This window comes from Hakea prostrata, unplaced genomic scaffold (genome assembly GCF_041222555.1).
Source record: "Hakea prostrata isolate BN-2017 unplaced genomic scaffold, UWA_Hpros_2 contig_4, whole genome shotgun sequence".
Classification (NCBI taxonomy): Eukaryota; Viridiplantae; Streptophyta; class Magnoliopsida; order Proteales; family Proteaceae; genus Hakea; species Hakea prostrata.
In genome coordinates this window covers 435,203-453,698 of record NW_028291123.1, presented here as the reverse complement: position 1 = coordinate 453,698, position 18,496 = coordinate 435,203, and the positions used below count along the sequence as shown (strand labels likewise).

The window sequence follows — 18,496 nt, the reverse complement described above, 5'->3', positions numbered from 1 at the left end:
GGGAATGTTGGCTTTCCTCCTGTTTATTGGTAAGAATCGAGGCCTCGAGGGTGTTCTAACTTCTAACTTCTACGTGCTTAATTGACAAGATTACCCCTGAGGTTTATTTCAGATATATAGCACAAAGACCCCTAAAATTTAGAAATTCGATGGTGGGATTCTCAAAATGGGAAGTAAGGTGATTCACTTTGCAAATCTATTGCAGATATGCATAAACAAAAAAGCGCACCTTCTTGGCAAGCACCTTCACGCACAGATTTTCGCTAATGGACTACTCTCAGATGTCTTTCTGTCCAACAGGCTCATTGAGTTCTACAACAAGTGTGGCGATATTGGTTCTGCCCGTCGTGTGTTTGATACAATGCCTGAAAGAAATATTTATACATGGAACGCTATTGTTGCTGCTTTCTGTAAAGCTGGTGACTTGCAGGATGCACTTCAATTGTTTATGTCGATGCCGGAGAGGAATACTGTCTCATGGAACACTATGATTACTTCTCTTGTTCAAAATGGGTCGGAGAGTGAGGCCTTGGGTTATTATTCTATGATGCGCAGGGAAGGAGTTGTGCCTTCCCAGTTCACTTTTGCTAGTGTTCTAAGGGCCTGTGGTAGTTTGATGGATGTAGAACATGGTAGGGGATGCCATAGTGCTGTTATCAAAGTTGGCCTGGATCATGACATCTACGTGGAAAATGCCTTGGTGGCTATGTATAGCAAATGTGGGATTGTTGGTGATGCAATTCAACTATTTGGTGAAATGTGTAATCCAAATGAGATTTCGTTCACAGCAATGATGTGTGGGTTAGCACAAACTGATCACATTGAGGAGGCCTTGAGAATGTTCACTAAGATGCATAAGGTTGGGATAAAAATTGACCCTGTGTCTTTATCTGGCATACTAAGTGTCTGTGCTAGGGGAGAAAGCGAGCATGGGGTCCCATGTTTTGTCCATGGACTGCAAGTACACTGTCTCATTATCAAACTTGGGTTCGAATTGAATCTTCATGTTAGTAATTCGGTGATTGACATGTATGCTAAGAATGAGAACATGGAGACTGCAGAGATGCTATTTGCAAGTTTGCCAGAGGTTAACAATGTTTCTTGGAACATTTTGATTGCTGGGTATGGTCAGATGGGTAGAAGTGATAAAGCTATAGAGTTGTTGGGAAGGATGCAAAGACATGGGTTTGAACCAGATGAGGTCACGTATATTAGTATGCTTGGTGCTTGTGTCAAGTCTGGGGATATGGAAAGTGGTCGTCAGATGTTTGAGAGGATGTCAATCCCAACGGTAGCTTCTTGGAATGCCCTGCTCACTGGGTACTCTCAGAAAGGAAATCATAAGGAAGCCTTGGAGTTCTTCCGGAAGATGCAGTTTCTGAGTATACAACCTAACCATACAACTTTGGCTCTTGTTCTTAACTCATGTGCGGGAATGGGATTTCTGAAGGGTGGAAAGCAGGTGCATGCATTCTTGACCAAGGCATCTTTGCAAACCGACATTTTTGTTGCCAGTGGACTCATTGACATGTATTCCAAGTGTGAAAGCATTGAGCTGGCAAGGTGCTTTTTTGACAGAATGACAGAAAGGGATATTGTCTGTTGGAATTCAATGATTTCGGGTTTTTCTCTCCATTCTTTACACCGGGAAGCTTTCACTTTGTTTCGGCAGTTGCAAGAGAAAGGCATGAGACCTTCTCAATTCTCTTATTCTAGTGCACTCAGTTCATGTGCTAGACTGGCTTCTCTGTCCCAAGGGACACAAATACATGCTCAGATAGCAAAAGATGGGCATGTAAATGATGTTTTTGTGGGGAGCGCTTTGATTGATATGTATTCACGATGTGGCGATGTGGATGTTGCTCGCCAGTTTTTCAATGAGATGACTAATAAGAATACTGTTTCTTGGAATGAGATGATACATGGGTATGCACAGAATGGACGGGGAGAGGAAGCTGTTGACCTTTTCAAAGACATGATTCAATCAGGCGAGAAACCTGATGGCATAACTTTCATTGCTGTTCTTACTGCTTGTAGCCATTCTGGATTGGTTGACGAAGGAATCAAAATTTTTAATTCAATGGAACAATATCATGGGGTGGAGCCATTGGCAGACCATTACACGTGCATCATTGACTCTTTAGGCCGTGCTGCTCGTTTTGACGAAGCGGAAGTGATTGTAAATAAGATGCCATGTAAAGATGATCCAATTATATGGGAGGTCTTGCTTAGCTCTTGCAGAGTTCATGCTAATGTTAAATTAGGGAAACGGGCAGCAGAGCAACTTTTCCGCTTGGACCCTCAAAATTCAGCCCCTTATGTGCTTCTTGCCAACATCTATGCTGCTTTAGGAAGATGGGGTGATGCATCAGCTATTAGGGCTCTGATGGGTGACAGATATGTTGTAAAATATCCAGGTTATAGCTGGATTGAATTTGAGAATGAAGTGCAAGTTTTTATGGTTGATGATGGGAAGCCCCTTTCTATAAGGATGATAGAAACTAACTTAAGAGATGTAACTTGTTCTTCATGATATTGTTCAGTGTGGAACAGCAATGTGGTCACCTGATCTAACCTATCTTAAGCTTGTTTTGATGCATACATGATGGCTCGTCTTTTCTGGCTGCCACCCAAGGAAAGATACTTTGTCATGGAGGCATTCATCAGCAACAATGGCAGAGACTGAGACCCAACTTGGTCAAAACAGGACAGTGTTTGAATGCAAGCAAGTTCATCTTAGGCCTGCCACTTGATCTAGCATAATGGGGAAAAATAGAAACAGGACCAAGGAAATCTCCCATAGCACAAGGTCAGAATAGCAAAAGTAATGCCTTTGATTACATTTGTGATCATAAATTGTTTATGATGATCCATATCTACCAAATCGTTCCAAATTTTCATTTTCAAATCATATGAAGAAGAAAAAGACCTATTTATGAATTTTTATAATTTTCCAACAAAGCATAAAATTCATTATTTTGATATTTCAACATGTATAGGATGTGTACATCAATGCATATCAAGAGTTGACAACTTGCATCTATCTGAATAAAATGATTCAGAGTAAGGTTTTCGTTTCTGAGGGAAGGGATTCTGTATGACATATTCTAGAGTTTGCATAAATTGTAAGCAATGATTAGATGTAGATAGTTTGAACAGATTGACACATGATTAGATGGATATAACTGTCTGTATGTGTTTAATGTTCTTAGTTCTAGTAGTATATTTGGATGGTATGAAGTAATATTGTTGTTTTAATTGCCTCTTTGGATTTGTGGAAGTTCTTCAGCTGATGAGCATTGAATTGTCTCTTCAGATCTTGGATGCCCTCCTGGTACATGCCAGATGAGCATAGGAATCTTCAAGAGTATCAGATTCCAACTGTGTCTCTCTTTGAACTTTCTTGATATTACCAATAGTTTTGCCATTGCATTGAAACTCTTCCGTATCGCTTCTATGTTCACTCTATATGTCCAATTCCTAGGTTACAATTTAAGCTGCAATCCTGTGCAACTTGCAGTAGAGATGCTAGTGTTGGAATATTATTTCATTTTTTCTCTTTATACAGGTTGTTCACATTCCTGGTGCCCTTTTCATTGATGTGGGTGGGATATCAAATAGAGTGAGATGCTTTCCCTGACATCTTAAAACCTTCTTTCTCCTCTTTTCTTTTCTTTTCTTTTCTTTCTTTCTTTCTTTAATTTTTTTTATTTATTTATTATTATTATTATTTGCATTGGAAGAAAATAGCATTGTAATGTAGTATGTATTTGATTGATCAAAACAGTAGCCAAATAGGACCTTTCACAAGGAATCAAGGTCAGATTTGATAGCCTTAAGCTGAAACTAGAGTGATATTATAAGGATAATAGCATAACAAGACGAGCTAAACAGATCTTCAAAACAAAGGCAGAACTATGATGAAGAAATTAAAAGGACAATATGAGGGAATTAAGAATAACAATATAACACTTGGGCTTCACACTGCAAGGTGGATTGATTGGATCAAACACCAACCTACCTTGATCAAACACAAGGATTCTCCATAGAGAAGGAATGCTAACAAAGCAATTTGATTTCAATTGATCGGTTGTGTATTCACATCTTACATAAGTCTCTTTATATAGCATTCTAAAGAGACAAACATTAATGGTAACATCCAAACACTATCTAACACCACCTACATATTAATAACTCAATTACTACCTAACTCTTTGATAAAGGAAAACTCTTTTGACAATGAGTTCTTTATTTTCAAACCAAAACCCCTTTTATTGACTTTTCAAAAACTAGACTTGAGCTTAGGTATCAACTATAACTAGACTTGGGCTTAGGTATCAACTATGAAGTTCAACATATGTGGGACTTTAACTCACTAAAATAGTCCTAGCCCATGAAATCCATGGGCTGATTCATATGATAGCTTTAGGCCTTTGATGGGCCTAACCCAATGGGCTTTATCTCTCTTAAATGTCTTTAATTCTGCATCAATTATCCCCGGCTTGAAAACATTCGTCTCCGACGAATGAATGAATGACATATAACGTTCATACAAATCGGGTTCGAGTTTCTTGAAATCATCAGCATGAATCCAAGTACTATAATGTCGTGGACGATTCTTCCATTTGATGAGGAAAGCATGGTATCTAGTGCCACGACGAGTGGTTTTGTAAGAGTCATTCAAAACCTCCTCAATGATGTCAGTGATTGGTGGCTTAAGTTGGGGCAGCCTCAACATTTGTTTAGTGTCTCCATCATCAGAGTGGTGTCCTACATAAAGATGTAAGTCAACCACATTGAAGACATTGCTTAAGTTCATTTCTAACATGGCATCAAATTGCGGTATAGGAAACCTATACTCAACTGTAATTTTATTGATTGCTCGACTGTCCACACACTTACGCCATGAGCCGTCCTTCTTTGGAGTGAGTAATGACTGTACAACACATGGACTTAAGCTCTTTTGAATGAATCCTTTATGTAGCAACTCATCCACCTGTCGTTTGAATTCATTGTGCTCCGCTAGGTTGAGGTGATAAGTCGGTAGGTTTGGTAACACCGAACCTAATACCAAATCAATGGCATGCAGAATATCGCGCATAAGAGGTAGCTCATTAGGCAACTCATCAGGAACCACCTCAGGAAAATCATAAGGTAACTCTCTGATAAGTGGAGGGAATGTCGCCTTAGGTTGAGGGGTAACTTCTCTCGTAACAAGAGCCAATACCAGCCTTGTGTTATGGCTAGTGTGAATGAACTCCTGGTTTAGGAATGTCGCCTTAGGTTGAGGGGTAACTTCTCTCGTAACAAGAGCCAATACCAGCCTTGTGTTATGGCTAGTGTGAATGAACTCTTGGTGTTCAAGCTTTACCTTTTGAGAGTCACCAACATGCTTATTGAATGTAGGTTGTTCTCCAATGAAATAAGTCCGTATGTGCTCTTCGAGGGTTGGTAGCACAACTGGAATCCTTTGGGGCCCTCTTCCTATATTCATCCAGGGAGGAAAGTTGGCTATAAAGTGAGTTGGCTGGGATTATTCACCAAGTGGAGGCTGTGAAGCATGAGTAGAGGCAACAACTCTAGACTCCATTGCTGAGAACCTGTCTTCCACTTGCTTGTGGCGTGCAGTGATTTGGTTGCTCAATTGTTGCAACATCCCCATCATTGCTACCATAAGATCAGTATCCAACCCAAAAGTTTCACTCTTTGTCATAGCTCTGATACCAAATAATGTAGTATTGTATTTGATTGATCAAAACAGTAGCTAAATAGGACCTTTCACAGGGAATCAATGTCAGATTTGATAGACTTAAGATGAAACTGAATTTAGATGTGAAAAAGGGCTGAAACTATAGTGATATTATAAGGATAATAGCATAACAAGACGAGCTAAACAGATCTTCAAAACAGAGGCAGAACTATGATGAAGAAATTAAAGGGACAATATGAGGGAATTGAGAATAACAATGTAACACCCGGGCTTCACATCGCAAGGTGGATCGATTGGATCGAACACCAACCTATCTTGATCAAACACAAGGATTCTCCATAGAGAAGGAATGCTAACAAAGCAATTTGATTTCAATTGATGAGTTGTGTGTTCACATCTTATATAAGTCTCTTTATATAGCATTCTAAAGAGACAAACATTAATAGTAACATTCAACCACTAGCTAACACCACCTACCTATTAATAACTCAACTACTACCTAACTCTTTGACAAAGGAAAACTCCTTTGACAATGAGTTCTTTTATTTTCAAACCACAACCCCTTTTATTGACTTTTCAAAAAGTAGACTTGGGCTTCGGTATCAACTATAACTAGACTTGGGCTTGGGTATCAATTATGAAGTTCAACATATGTGGGACTTTAACCCACTAAAACAGTCCTAGCCCATGAAAGCCATGGGCTTGATTCATGTGATAGCTTTAGGCCTTTGATGGGCCTAACCCAATGGATTTTTTCTTTCTTAAATATGTCTTTAATTCTGCATCACATTGGTGTTGAAAACTTATATTAGGGTTTAACACATTCCCCCCTGCCTTCCCTCTTTGATTGGAGCCATCTAGGAAGTGATAGTCATTCCAACATCAGACCAATGGGGGAGCCCCCTAGATTGGTTGCTGAAGTTTTATGGCTTACTGTCTACCTCAACAAGTCAATTGTATAGTGCATCGTATAATGGGCATTTGCCCGTGTATCATCAGCGGCTAAACCCTTTATCCATTATGTATACTTCTGAATCATAATCTAAAGCTTTTGCTGTTTCATTTTGATCCCTTGTTGGTCGACAACTTACAACATGAGTCAATTGGAGGATTTAAGCTGAAACTTCTCCTTGTCTTATGTATGCCTCTTTCTTTATCTCATTCATTTGAGTTGCTGTAGTAGCAATGGCCACCTCCTATTGATCCATTCATCATCCATCATTGGAAAGTTCTTGCTCTTATGGAGACCTTTGGCCCATTTCTTGATGGCACCTTGAGTGCACCAAGAACGGGTCCAGTGTTTGTTGTAACAATCCGATTTATGCTGTAATTGGTGTAAATCAATTTGCTTGGTGCTGTGTACAGAACTTCCCGTTATGAGGTTTTTAGTTTAAATGTTGGGACAGATTAATTTGAACTGGCAGAGAAACAGAAGATGATAGTTGTACATGCTAATGAAACTAGATGACAATTAGTTTTGTTGAAGGTCTTATGCTCCAGCTGGTGGATGGTTACTTACTATTTTTCTTATTGTTTGGCTAATAAGTAATTTCCCTAGGATATATCCCTTTTAATAGATTTATATTTTCTTTTAGTAGATTTGGGAGATTCTATGCACTATGTATTTTTCTTTTTTTTGTTGTTACTCAGTTTAGGATTAAGTGATTTTACCGGAGATTGGATTCTATCATCATCATCAAGAAGCCTTGTCCCAACTAAATGGGGTTGGCTACATGAAACTGAGATTGGATTCTATCATCATCATCAAGAAGCCTTGTCCCAACTAAATGGGGTTGGCTACATGAATTCTTGCCTTCCACTCAGCTTTGTTTGAGGCCATGCTAGATACAAGGCCTAAGGTATGCATATCCTTTCTTACCACTTCTCTTAAGGTTATCTTAGGTCTGCCCTTAGCTCTTCTAATTCATTCAATCTGGATTGTGTCACTTCTCCGTACAGGAGCATTTATAAGATAAATAAGGCACATAGGGGAGAGCCTCAATGCACACGAGCTCTCTCCCCCTTTCTCTCTTTGTCTTCTTCTCCCCTCTTCTCTTCCCTTTTCACTATCATCGTCCCTGCTGGTCTGACCTTCTAAAAATCTAAAGTTGTTACAAGTTTATTTGGATGTTTGCGATGCCTTTTGATGACCAACAAAATGATATGATTAATTAGTAGTCTGCAACCATCTAGATGGGTTGTCTATTGAGTTGAGTGATCTTGTAGTCCCTGATGATTACCCTATACACTATCATTAAGGCTGAGAAGCTGTTTCAGAATGATTAGGGGGTGATCTTGTGTTTCTGTAATGATTTTTTATTTGTATTAGAATATATCATCATCTAGGAGATGCTGTTTCCTTTATTTAATAATTTAGATCAGCTGCCCCAGATGTTGCCATCAGAGGAAGCTTTTAGTGCTGCTGTTTCTGCTCTTGGGATCGACAACAAAGATGGGGTGGTTGTTTATGATGGAAAGGGATATTTTAATGCGGCTCGTGTTTGGTGGTTAGTTGAGTGGTTCGTGCTCAAAATTCAATGTCTTTGAATAGCATGTAATCACGTACCAATTTCCTTGCCAAGGTAGCTATCTTTTTCTTCTTCCTTTCTTTTCTTTTCTTTTCTTTTCTTCCTTCCTTCTCTTCTTTTTTTTTTTTTTTTTTTTTCTTGCTTCTCTGTCTTTTGCTTTTTATGCATTGATAAAGGATGTTTAGAGTATTCTGGCATCACAAAGTCTGTGTGTTGGATCAGGGCTTGCCACAAGCTGTAAATTTACCCATCTAGACATAAAATTATGTTCTTGCTTTGTGTGTGACATATTTTTTATCCTATGCAATTTTATTAATTTTCTTTTGTCTCCTATGATACTTTATCATTCCTCTTTTTGGTGTACTTATCACTTATCTACCAATAGGCAATGCTATAACTGTTCTAGGTGACAAATTCTATATCTCGGACGTTGAATTTGCTGGAACAAGGCTCTTATTTTAAGTTGCCTCATCAATGCTCCCGATCCTCCGGAATTCCTCCCCCTTTTTTTTTTTTTTTTTTTTTTTTTTTTTTGGGGGGGGGGGTGGGAGGGTGGTTTATTGGGAGTAGGCAGTAAGATGGCATAAAAAGATGAGGAGCTAAAATTTGCTTTCAGGAACATCTCATATCAAGATGTGTTCATTTTGTTATCTTATGTTGGCATGTTTGAATTGTAATCTGATGCTGAATATGTTCAATAGTAGGTCACCATGCTTACATTGAATTATTTAAAGACTAAAGTGTGCAATTCTGGGAACTGTGTTCCTCTGTTGTTGAACCTGATTGTGGTCAACTGATAAAAGGTTGTTTCTAACCAACTGGTTTCTTTAACTGATCCTAGATTTCATTGGTGACAGATTTCCTTCTCTGTAAAATCCTTTAAATGTGCTTCAGTAGTTATATCTCGTAATATTTCTTATCTAGTGTGTTAATATTTCACTTTCTATTTTAGCTTAGGTTTCTATTTTGGTTACTTCCTGATGCTTAGTTGATGAGTAATCTCCTTTGGATACTTTACTTTTTAGTAGATCTGGGAAATTCTAATATGTATTTTCCCTTTTTTGCTGTAACTGAGTTTTCCTAAACTGAGATTTTATTGTATATTATAGATAAAGTACTGAAGGATAGCATCAACACATACGTGTGAGCTTTCTCCCTCTTCTCTTCTTCTGCTTCATCTTCTTTAGTTTTCTTCTATTCTTCTTTCTTTTTGTTTCCCTTTCAGTCCCTAGGCTGACTACAGGCACTGAAATCCTAACTTGGTATCAGAGCCACTGTAATCACCTTAGGGACTCCTCTCTCGCCATTGATCATTTTCTGAGTTTTTTTTTTTTTTTTTTCCTTCTACCTGGTGTGCGGCCACCTATCGCTGCTGTATCCATGTAATTAAGATCCTTCTATACCAATTTATGAGATGATTTTTTTCTATCTAATATTGCCACTGAAGACCCAGAGGACGAAGGTTGTTTCTGAAATTATTTGTTCAGTTTGTGATCTGTTGAAGATATAAGATCCAGCAAAATCTTCTTGCCATTATTTGTTTAGTTTGTGATATGCTAAGATATAAGATCCAACAAAAAAAAATTCACTTTTCTGATAATTGACTGCAGTCTCTAGGATGCCTTCCTCTTTGTTCGATGGAGTATGAATCTTATCTACACCTACATCGACTATTGCTCTTATTTTGGGGAAGTTTCTTTTCTTGCAATTTGCTACGAATATTACAGTGCTACTGTGAGGTATGTTTTACCTATTACTATTAGTCCCACCACTACTGTTATTGCTATGATGTCTTGCATATGCTTGTGAGTACTGCTGCTGTTTTTTCTTCATATCTCCTGCTAGTTATCAGAATCAACAGAAATCCCGTATCTTTTCATAAATAGAAAACTGTTGTTGATTGGATTATTTAATGCTGCCCCTGTTTCATTAAGTCTTTGAATTCTGGAAAGAACCTGCTGTTTTCCCTCTTACTTGATGCAAACCCAAGCTTAGGGTTTGTTAACCAGGACCATCTTTATTAAGAAACAGCACTGATTAGGGTTTCTGGAGGCTTCAGCTAAGGCTATTAGGGTTATAAGTCTGCTGGGATTTGTGATTTCAGGCCTGAAATTTAATAGGAATTCAAACTCAGAGTTGGAAATTCCAGTCCTTGGCCAACTGGGACTCAGTTAGGGTTAGGGTTTTGGGAATGGGTTTTGGTTGGTGGGTTTTTGGGCTTTGACTTTGCTGGTTTTATGTTTCAGATTTAGGACTCAGGGTTTTGGAAAGGTTAATGGGGTTTTAAAGGTCTGATTTAGGGTTTAATGAAGCTTCTAAAAATTCTGCAGAAGTCCAAGGTTGAAGAAGACTTGCAGAAAATTCAGAGTAGGGTAAAATAGGTTGGATAGGCTAATTGGGTTAGGGTTTATGTCCTAGGGTTGCTTGCAATTCTATGGAAGGGCAAAGGCTTCAAGAGTGGGTGGGAAAGTAGGGTTTACATAAGGAGAGGTACTGCTGCTTGTGCAGAAACAGGGAGGGGCAGGGATGGCCTACAGTTGTAAGGGGGAAGGTCTCTTGGTCTAGAAGAAGGGGCTGGAATTGCAGGAAACTAAAGGGGATTTGTGATGGGTTGGGGGGTGTAGAACTAGGCCAAACAAGAGAGGGAAGGGATTGTTAAGGTGGACGACAGGGGGAGATAGGGTTAGGGTTTTGGTGGGAGTATCTCACTTAATTGGAGTTGAAGAACTGCAGAAAACTCTTTGTAGAATGCTTGACTTGGTGATTGAAGATCTTGAAGTTGAAGAACAATGCACAAACCCAGCCGCAGGTCACCCTCCCAGGGATCTATACTAGTCTATTTTCTCAAAACTCAATTCATTCAATCAATCAAATTTGAAAATACTTAACACTAGAAAGACTATTTATAGCCTGAAACAAAGGACTTGGACTCAGATAAGGAAACTTGGTTCTTAGCAACCCAAACTTACTAGACTAGCACTAAAACTTGGTCTATTTGATATTATAGTGCAAACATTTTGATTTGAGCATCAACTAAAAATACAATCTAACCAAAGAAATAAGGTTTCAGTGTGAGAAAGAATGGAATGAAGTCGTTCACAAATGAGGCAATTTTGCAGACTCCCATACACATAGTCAGATATGTGATACTTTTACAGTTTGAGAAGTTCTCAAAGCAGGCCAACGGACTAAATCCCTCCATAGAAGGTTGGAACAGCCAAGAGGATCCCAAAGTCAGATAAATAAATCAACTAGATATCACATGGCATCATAGTTTTCAGGGTTTCTGGAGGGCTGATTTCCAAGAGCTAGGCGGATACCCAAATCCCCAGGCAATTAAATTCCTTGAACCCCCCCCCCCCCCAAAAAAAAAAAATAATAATAATAATGTTTTTTCTACATTGGAAAATGTACAAGTTTGTGTATAAGTGACAAGCCTAGAATCATAACCAAAAATTACATCAAGAAGGAAATTTGAACTTCAATAGTTGCCTTCTCTGGTTTATTTACATTTTCAACCCCTCCAAAAATTTTGTATTTAACTAAATGTTATCAATATATTGGCAAACAAAAATTGCTTTTAACCCCTTTAAAGATATATAGCAACAAAGGTTTACATAGATTTCATAGTTGTCAAGGCGACACCTAGGTCCCCTAGTGTCAGCATGCTGCCTTTGCCTCACCCCCCCCCCAAAAAAAAAAAAAGAAAGAAAGAAAGAAGAAGAGTAGATTAAACATGTATTGCTATTGTGGTAATGGTGGCACATATAACTACATTATTCTTATAACAAATAATGGGTACACAAAGTAACTCCATGGTGTTGAGGTTTGTCTAGGTGGGTGCCTAACATCTAAGAACTTAGTTGCAAGAAAAAAATTTCAGTCGAAACAGGAATTTCGACCTTGAAAAAGGCTGAAAAAATTCCTAGTTTTGACCAAAATTTTGTTCTAAAAATTCAAACTTCAATTTTGGGCCTCATATGGACTCAAAATGATTTGGATTCTTGCATACTACCTATTTCAAGCATAATAGACACTATGGAACTACTAATTTACCATAAAAACCATTGAAAATGTTACATTCAAGTATATAGTGTATATGAGAAAAAGTGAGAATGTTACCAATTACAAGTCTACTCTATTCCATGTTTCCCTCTTCTGTCTACACCCCATATAAATGACAATACAAGTCCCATGATATTCCCCATATAGTTGTCAACGTGTTCAACAACTGCAACTCTATACGTGGCCTCATCCACATGCCTAAGATTTCTTGATGGTGGGAAGTTGTGAATTTTTGAATAAGGAATTAGCTCAACTACATATGGAAAGGCTAGTGGTGGTTGTGGTATAGAGTGGAAGATCTGCTCAACAAATGAAGGAATACCCTGGTTGTCAATAGAGGCAGGGACACCATAAGGTCCATACTGACAATAAGGTTCCAGTGGGGACTCCGATAGGTGACGGAGGGACACCAGAAGCTCCATAACCATAAGGCTCCACTAGTGCCAGATCATGAGTTTGATAACCAGGAGGGACACCATAAGCATGGTGGGAGATCTCGCTCTCAAGCGAGATCTCGCCACCCAGAAATACCGAGATCTCGACCGAGATGGCGAGATCTCGGTCGAGATATGCCAGAAAATTGGCGGTAGTCTCGGTAGCCCATCTCGGTGAGTTTTAGGGCTCTGGTTGGGCTGAAACTTGGTACTTAGCCTATTTAAGGCCTTTTGAACACATTGGTGGCCTTAGATTTGTGAGAAAATAACCCTAACTATGTCTCCTACGTCGACCCTATGTGTAAAACCGAAATTCTGTGTAATGCAAAGTTATAGTCTTAGAGAATAGACAACATGTAATGTAATTATGTAAAGATATCAAGTAATTCAAGACTTCAAGTTAATAAGTTATCATTTATCAACCATCAAGTATCAAATACAAATATATAATAACATATTAACATTACACATCAAGTATTCAAGAATCAAGTCAACAAGTGATCAAAGTTCAAACTTCAAACTATCAAAGATTCAAAGTAATAAATTGTTAAACACTTAAATGTCTTCAAAATTTTACAACCATAACTCCATAAGAATTAAGAAGATTACAACTTACAACTTACAACTTACAACTTACAACTTACAAGACTAAGAGTATCACTCAACATTCCGCATCAATTGATTCTGAACGGTGGCCACATATGACTCCCAAGTCAATTGATCATCAAGTATGTCACATATCGGTTTATATGATCATTATATGTTTGCATGTCGAATCTTTGGAGGAATAGCGATGCGGGATAACCGTCAATCATGGGTGGGTGAAAGAGCCATTGCTTTGTTGTTGTTGTTCATATAGTTGTTGAGTATTTGGGTACGGGTTTCTAAACCACTCATTTAACAACCCACCTTCACTCCCATATGCATACTCTCCAGGTGAAGGGTCTTGAGGAATAGTATGACCTCCATAAGAAGAATACCCACTGTAACCGGTCTTTGTGATCCCCATATTGGTACCCCGATGACAGGCTCTGCTGTTGTGAATCACTCGATCTAGGCTCATGCTTCCCATGTTCAATTCAAGATCATGCATGCTTGCATCATCATTCGGTTGCCCCCGCCTTGCTTTGATCTCGCTCTTCCGACTCCTACTATAAGTCCGAGAGATAGGGAACCGTGGCTCACATGTGTCGGATGACTCGGACTGGTGGAGGTGAGTCGGTGACTCCCTTTGTTGACGCCGACTTCCACGGAAACACGACCAGCCCGATTGCCTCCATGACTCGAACTCGATGTCCGATTTGGGCCACTTGGCCGTCTGGTATGAGTGGTATCATCGGCATCATCATCCGAATCCCCACTACTAGTTGTCACCTCGGTTGTTTGAAGTCGACCAGGTGGCTCCACAAATGGTACGAGTTGATCCTTCGATGCCGCTCGACAGCCCCGACCCTCATCGGAAGATAGGTGCTCGGCCACGCATCCGGGCCCACAAGACGCAGCAATGGTAGGATCGAGCTGCCCTTCCGGCCCATCCAAAGCATTGGGCCACCTCGATCCCTAACCCATCGATATATGACATCATCTTCCTCATCTCTGCAGGAGGGCTCGTGGAATATATCGATCAACTCAATCGGTTCACGATTGTCGTCATCTATATTATCTTGTATGTGCCCTACTCTCAATCTCATGTTGTAATGCACATACACCAAGTTCTCGAGCCTCTTACTCCCCAACTGTTCGTACCTTACTATGGATGAGCGAGAAGGGGTCGGTTCCCTCTCACACCGGAGGATGAGCAAGTCCGTGAGAGTACTTTAATTGCTATGTCCCACGAGATTTGGCGCACTAATTCCATATAGAAACCACCAATCGGCTGCATAACCAAAAATAAGAATGCATTAGGCAAGCAAATCTTTATATTTATATAACTTATCAGTTATCATTTATAAAGTTATAGACTTATAGTCTATAGACTTATAGACTTAATGACTTATAGAGTAGTAAACTATTTACCAGGATCAGTTTTTTTCCTAGTTGTAAAACGGAAAACAACCTCAGCAGGCATCCCCGAACTCCCCGATCTCGTACACCAATTCACCAATTCTTCAATTATTGTATTATACTATTATCATGTATATGCTTAATGGCTAATGCACTAATGCAAGAAGTTGAAGAAACAATTGAATAAGTTCTCACCTCTCCATTAATTGTCCCTTGCATGATGGGATTTGACACAAGCTTCTCCACCACCTCTTGCACCGTGATCATCAACTTTACATCAAGCCCCGGATCATTCTTGTAATGGTACTTTGGGTTGAGGTAGTAAGCTTGCATTGTGGAAATAAAAAATTTGGTTAATGACTTAGTGATTTGGTTGTTTACTAACTTACTTGTTTATAAATTATAAGTTATAAGTTATAACAAATAAAGAATTTAAATTAAAGTATACAACAAAAACATAAAGACTTAAAAGTGACTCACCAGCCAAGTGCAAAGGATGCATCAAGTGCATCTCCCATCTATTATCGATGATCCTCTCGTAGGATTTGAAGGTGCTAGGGGCAGCAGCTCTAACCAACTCTTTCATTTCTTTGGAGGGCAGCATATATGTGGGGCATTGTGGGCTTCTTCTCCGAATCCACCATCCTTAAAACAAACACAATAGGCTCTATAATGCCCAGTGTCCTATTCAGCTGCCTCCAAAAGGAATCATCAGCAATGGTTTGTTGGGCTAGTATTGCATCAGGATGGCTAGATCCACGCCAACCAAACCACTCCTCACTTGCAAACATGTGCCGAAGACCCACCACTTTCTTCTGGAAGCTTTTCAGAGCTACATAGTTGGTGGCGAATCTAGTCAATCCAGGTCTGACTAGATCACCCTTACAGTGGTTCCTCATCATCTTCAGCACATAACCATGGTTATAAATAAAATTACTTACCCTTCTAGCCCTCTCAACCACAGTACTGATTGACTTTCTTTTCCCCAAATCCTTCAACATAAGATCAATCGAATGAGCAGCACATGGTGTCCAAAAGAGGTGGATCCTGCTGCTCTTCTTCCTCATCAACATTTCACCAGTTTTTTTGAAGTTTGCACCATTATCTGTGACAATTTGGACCACATTCTTTGGCCCTACCTCGAGTACCACCTCCCTAAGAAGCTTGTAAAGGTAGTCAGCATCTTTGATCTTATCTGAGGCATCCACTGACTTGAGGAAGGATGTCTTTCCATTGCAGCTCACCATGAAATTAATGATGGACTGTCTAGTAGGACCAGTCCATCCATCAGCCATCACAGTAACACCATATGTACTCCATTGTTCTTTTAATGATTCAATGTATTCATCCACCTCCTGCTTTACCTTGGGTAAATATTTATTCATTACTTCCCAAGCTGTTGGGCCTTTAACCCCTACACCTGCCCTAGCAACTGCATTGATCATCCCCTGATAGTATGGTGTTTTGGCTAGCATGAATTTGCTGATTGTTAACCTAGCTTCCTCCTCCCTACTGCCTTCTCTACCTCAAGCAAAACATATAGGGAATGCTTCTTTGATAGATGTCTTGTTGGTTGAAGAGGGAGGGGTCTTGGTCAAATGTGGAATCATAATGTGTAGTCTTCCTCCTCCTCCTTTCGGTCCTCTCAGTCTCAGTTCCCTGAAAACTATGTCTAGGTGGCATGGATGCCCCTGACCCCGAACCACCTGCTCCCCTTGTTTGTTCATATTGCCTCACACTATCAGCATGTAAGGACTGTCTGCTAGCTTCCATTGCAGCCTTCATCTGTCTCCATTCGGCTCGTGACTCAACACCCATAACCCTCCTCCTCCCTTCATCATCGCTTGATTCCTCATCAACATCAAGAGTAGGTCTAGATAGCACTATATCCTCAAATTCCCTTTGCTTTTGTGCCATCTCTTCCTTTTTTTGTTTCCCTCCTCTTAAAGTTGCTGCAATTGTTTTTTGGACTTCATAAGGAACCCTGGGACACTTGGCAACATCTTTATAACCACCAGCCAAATGTTGCTTTAATCACGGTTGAACCACCGAATTCAAAGTCTTGAGGCAATACTTGCATCGGGATTTCTTCTTGTCAGCAGTCAGTGGATCCCCATGTTGCCAAGCAATGTCCTGAGTCCCACTACCAGTGCCGCCACTCCCACTAGTTGCCATTTAAGATTCAAATGTACAGCACTGAAAGTCTGAAATACATACATGAATCATGAATATTCCCAAATAATCATTAGAATAATTTTTAGATACATAAAAACATGTAAAAACAATTTATAAAACAACAAAACACACACTTTGTTCTAAGATAACATATATACACTGCTCAAACAAACATGTTAGTATTTTTAAAATAAACTACATAATATGAGCATCATTTTAAAAAAAAACAGATAAATTTTTAATAACATATTATTTTTTATAATTATTTTATGTAAAAATAATTTATAAAACAACAAAACACACACTTTGTTCTAAGATAACATATATACAATGCTCAATAAGACATGTTTGTATTTTTAAAATAAACTACATAATATAAGCATCATTTTAAAAAAAAAACAGATAATTTTTTAATAAAATATTATTTTTCATAATTATTTTATTTAATTATTTAAATAAAAAAAATACAGCAAGCATGATAATCAAAATATTAATACATGAGATTGTAGCCCTCTAAATGTAGTTTAACATAAATAATAATCACATTCATATCATAAGTATTTATTTATAATCTTTAATTTTAATTTTTTAGATAATATATTTTTTAAATACGAAAATTCAAAAAAAAAATTAATAACAGAAAATTAAAATTTTTTCCATGAAAGTGTAGATCTAAGCTTGAACATCAACATATATTTATATCACACTCATACAATCATTGTAGAACCTTGTATTTGAAAAAAATCAAATTTGGGGGAAAATCTTACATTTCTTGAAGATCCCTTGAAATATGCTTGAATCACTACAAATATGCTTCAATTTGTTGTTGTAGATGAGTTGATGATGTTGCTATGTTGAATCCCCAACAAATTCCGGCCAAATTCCTGCCAAAAATGAAGTTTTCCGGCCAAATATGGGCTTCCAGCGAGTTAGAGGAGAGAGAGAGGCTCGAGAGAGGCGAGAGATGCCTCTCTCGAGCGAGATAGGGGCTTTAAAAAGCCCCTAAAGCAGCAAAAATATTCCCGTTGGCGAGATCTCGCCGAGATATTGGCGAGATCTCGCGAGATGGGCGAGATCTCGCGAGATGGGCGAGATCTCGAGCGAGATCTGCAATCTCGCAGATCTCGCCAGAGATCTCGTCTCGCCTTTCTAAAAAGGCGAGATATCTCGCGAGATCTCCCACCATGACCATAAGGTCATAACCATAAGCTCCATAAGTCAACTTGGTAGAACCAATATTCTCCACAACAATATCATATAAGGACTCTGCAGGCCTATGCCATTCGGATCCTCTGTAGGTGGAGTCTCAGGAATCATCTATGTTTATCGATCTCATAGATCCGACCAAACTCTCCGCATCAGCAGGACAGTATAACCCATATGATGGCGTTTCCTCTGTGCTATAGTTGTGTTGTCTCCCCTTCCCCTTCCTCGAATATGTAGAGGAAACATTTTTGCCTCGAGATGCAACTCCAATATGGTTTGAATCATGTGTCGTGTGTGTAAACTGACTCTCACCTGTGAATCTCAGTGGTCATCCACCCCCTGACTCTCACGTACTGTTGGTGTTGGTGTTGGTA

General features: G+C 39.1%; 1 protein-coding gene across 3 annotated transcripts in view; it reads left to right on the top strand.

The window, feature by feature from the left end:
• The first annotated feature begins 31 nt into the window (after positions 1-31).
• The window catches only part of LOC148999453 (pentatricopeptide repeat-containing protein At4g20770-like), a 29,929-nt gene continuing 11,464 nt past the window's right edge, over positions 32-18,496 (top strand). For all 3 annotated transcript variants that reach the window (XM_089141123.1, XM_089141124.1, XM_089141122.1), the window contains exons 1-2: positions 32-2,809; positions 9,849-9,977. In XM_089141123.1, coding sequence (XP_088997249.1) covers positions 167-2,533 — 2,367 coding nt within the window. In that variant the 5' untranslated portion in view covers positions 32-166 and the 3' untranslated portion in view covers positions 2,534-2,809; positions 9,849-9,977. The remainder of the gene's footprint in view (positions 2,810-9,848; positions 9,978-18,496) is intronic.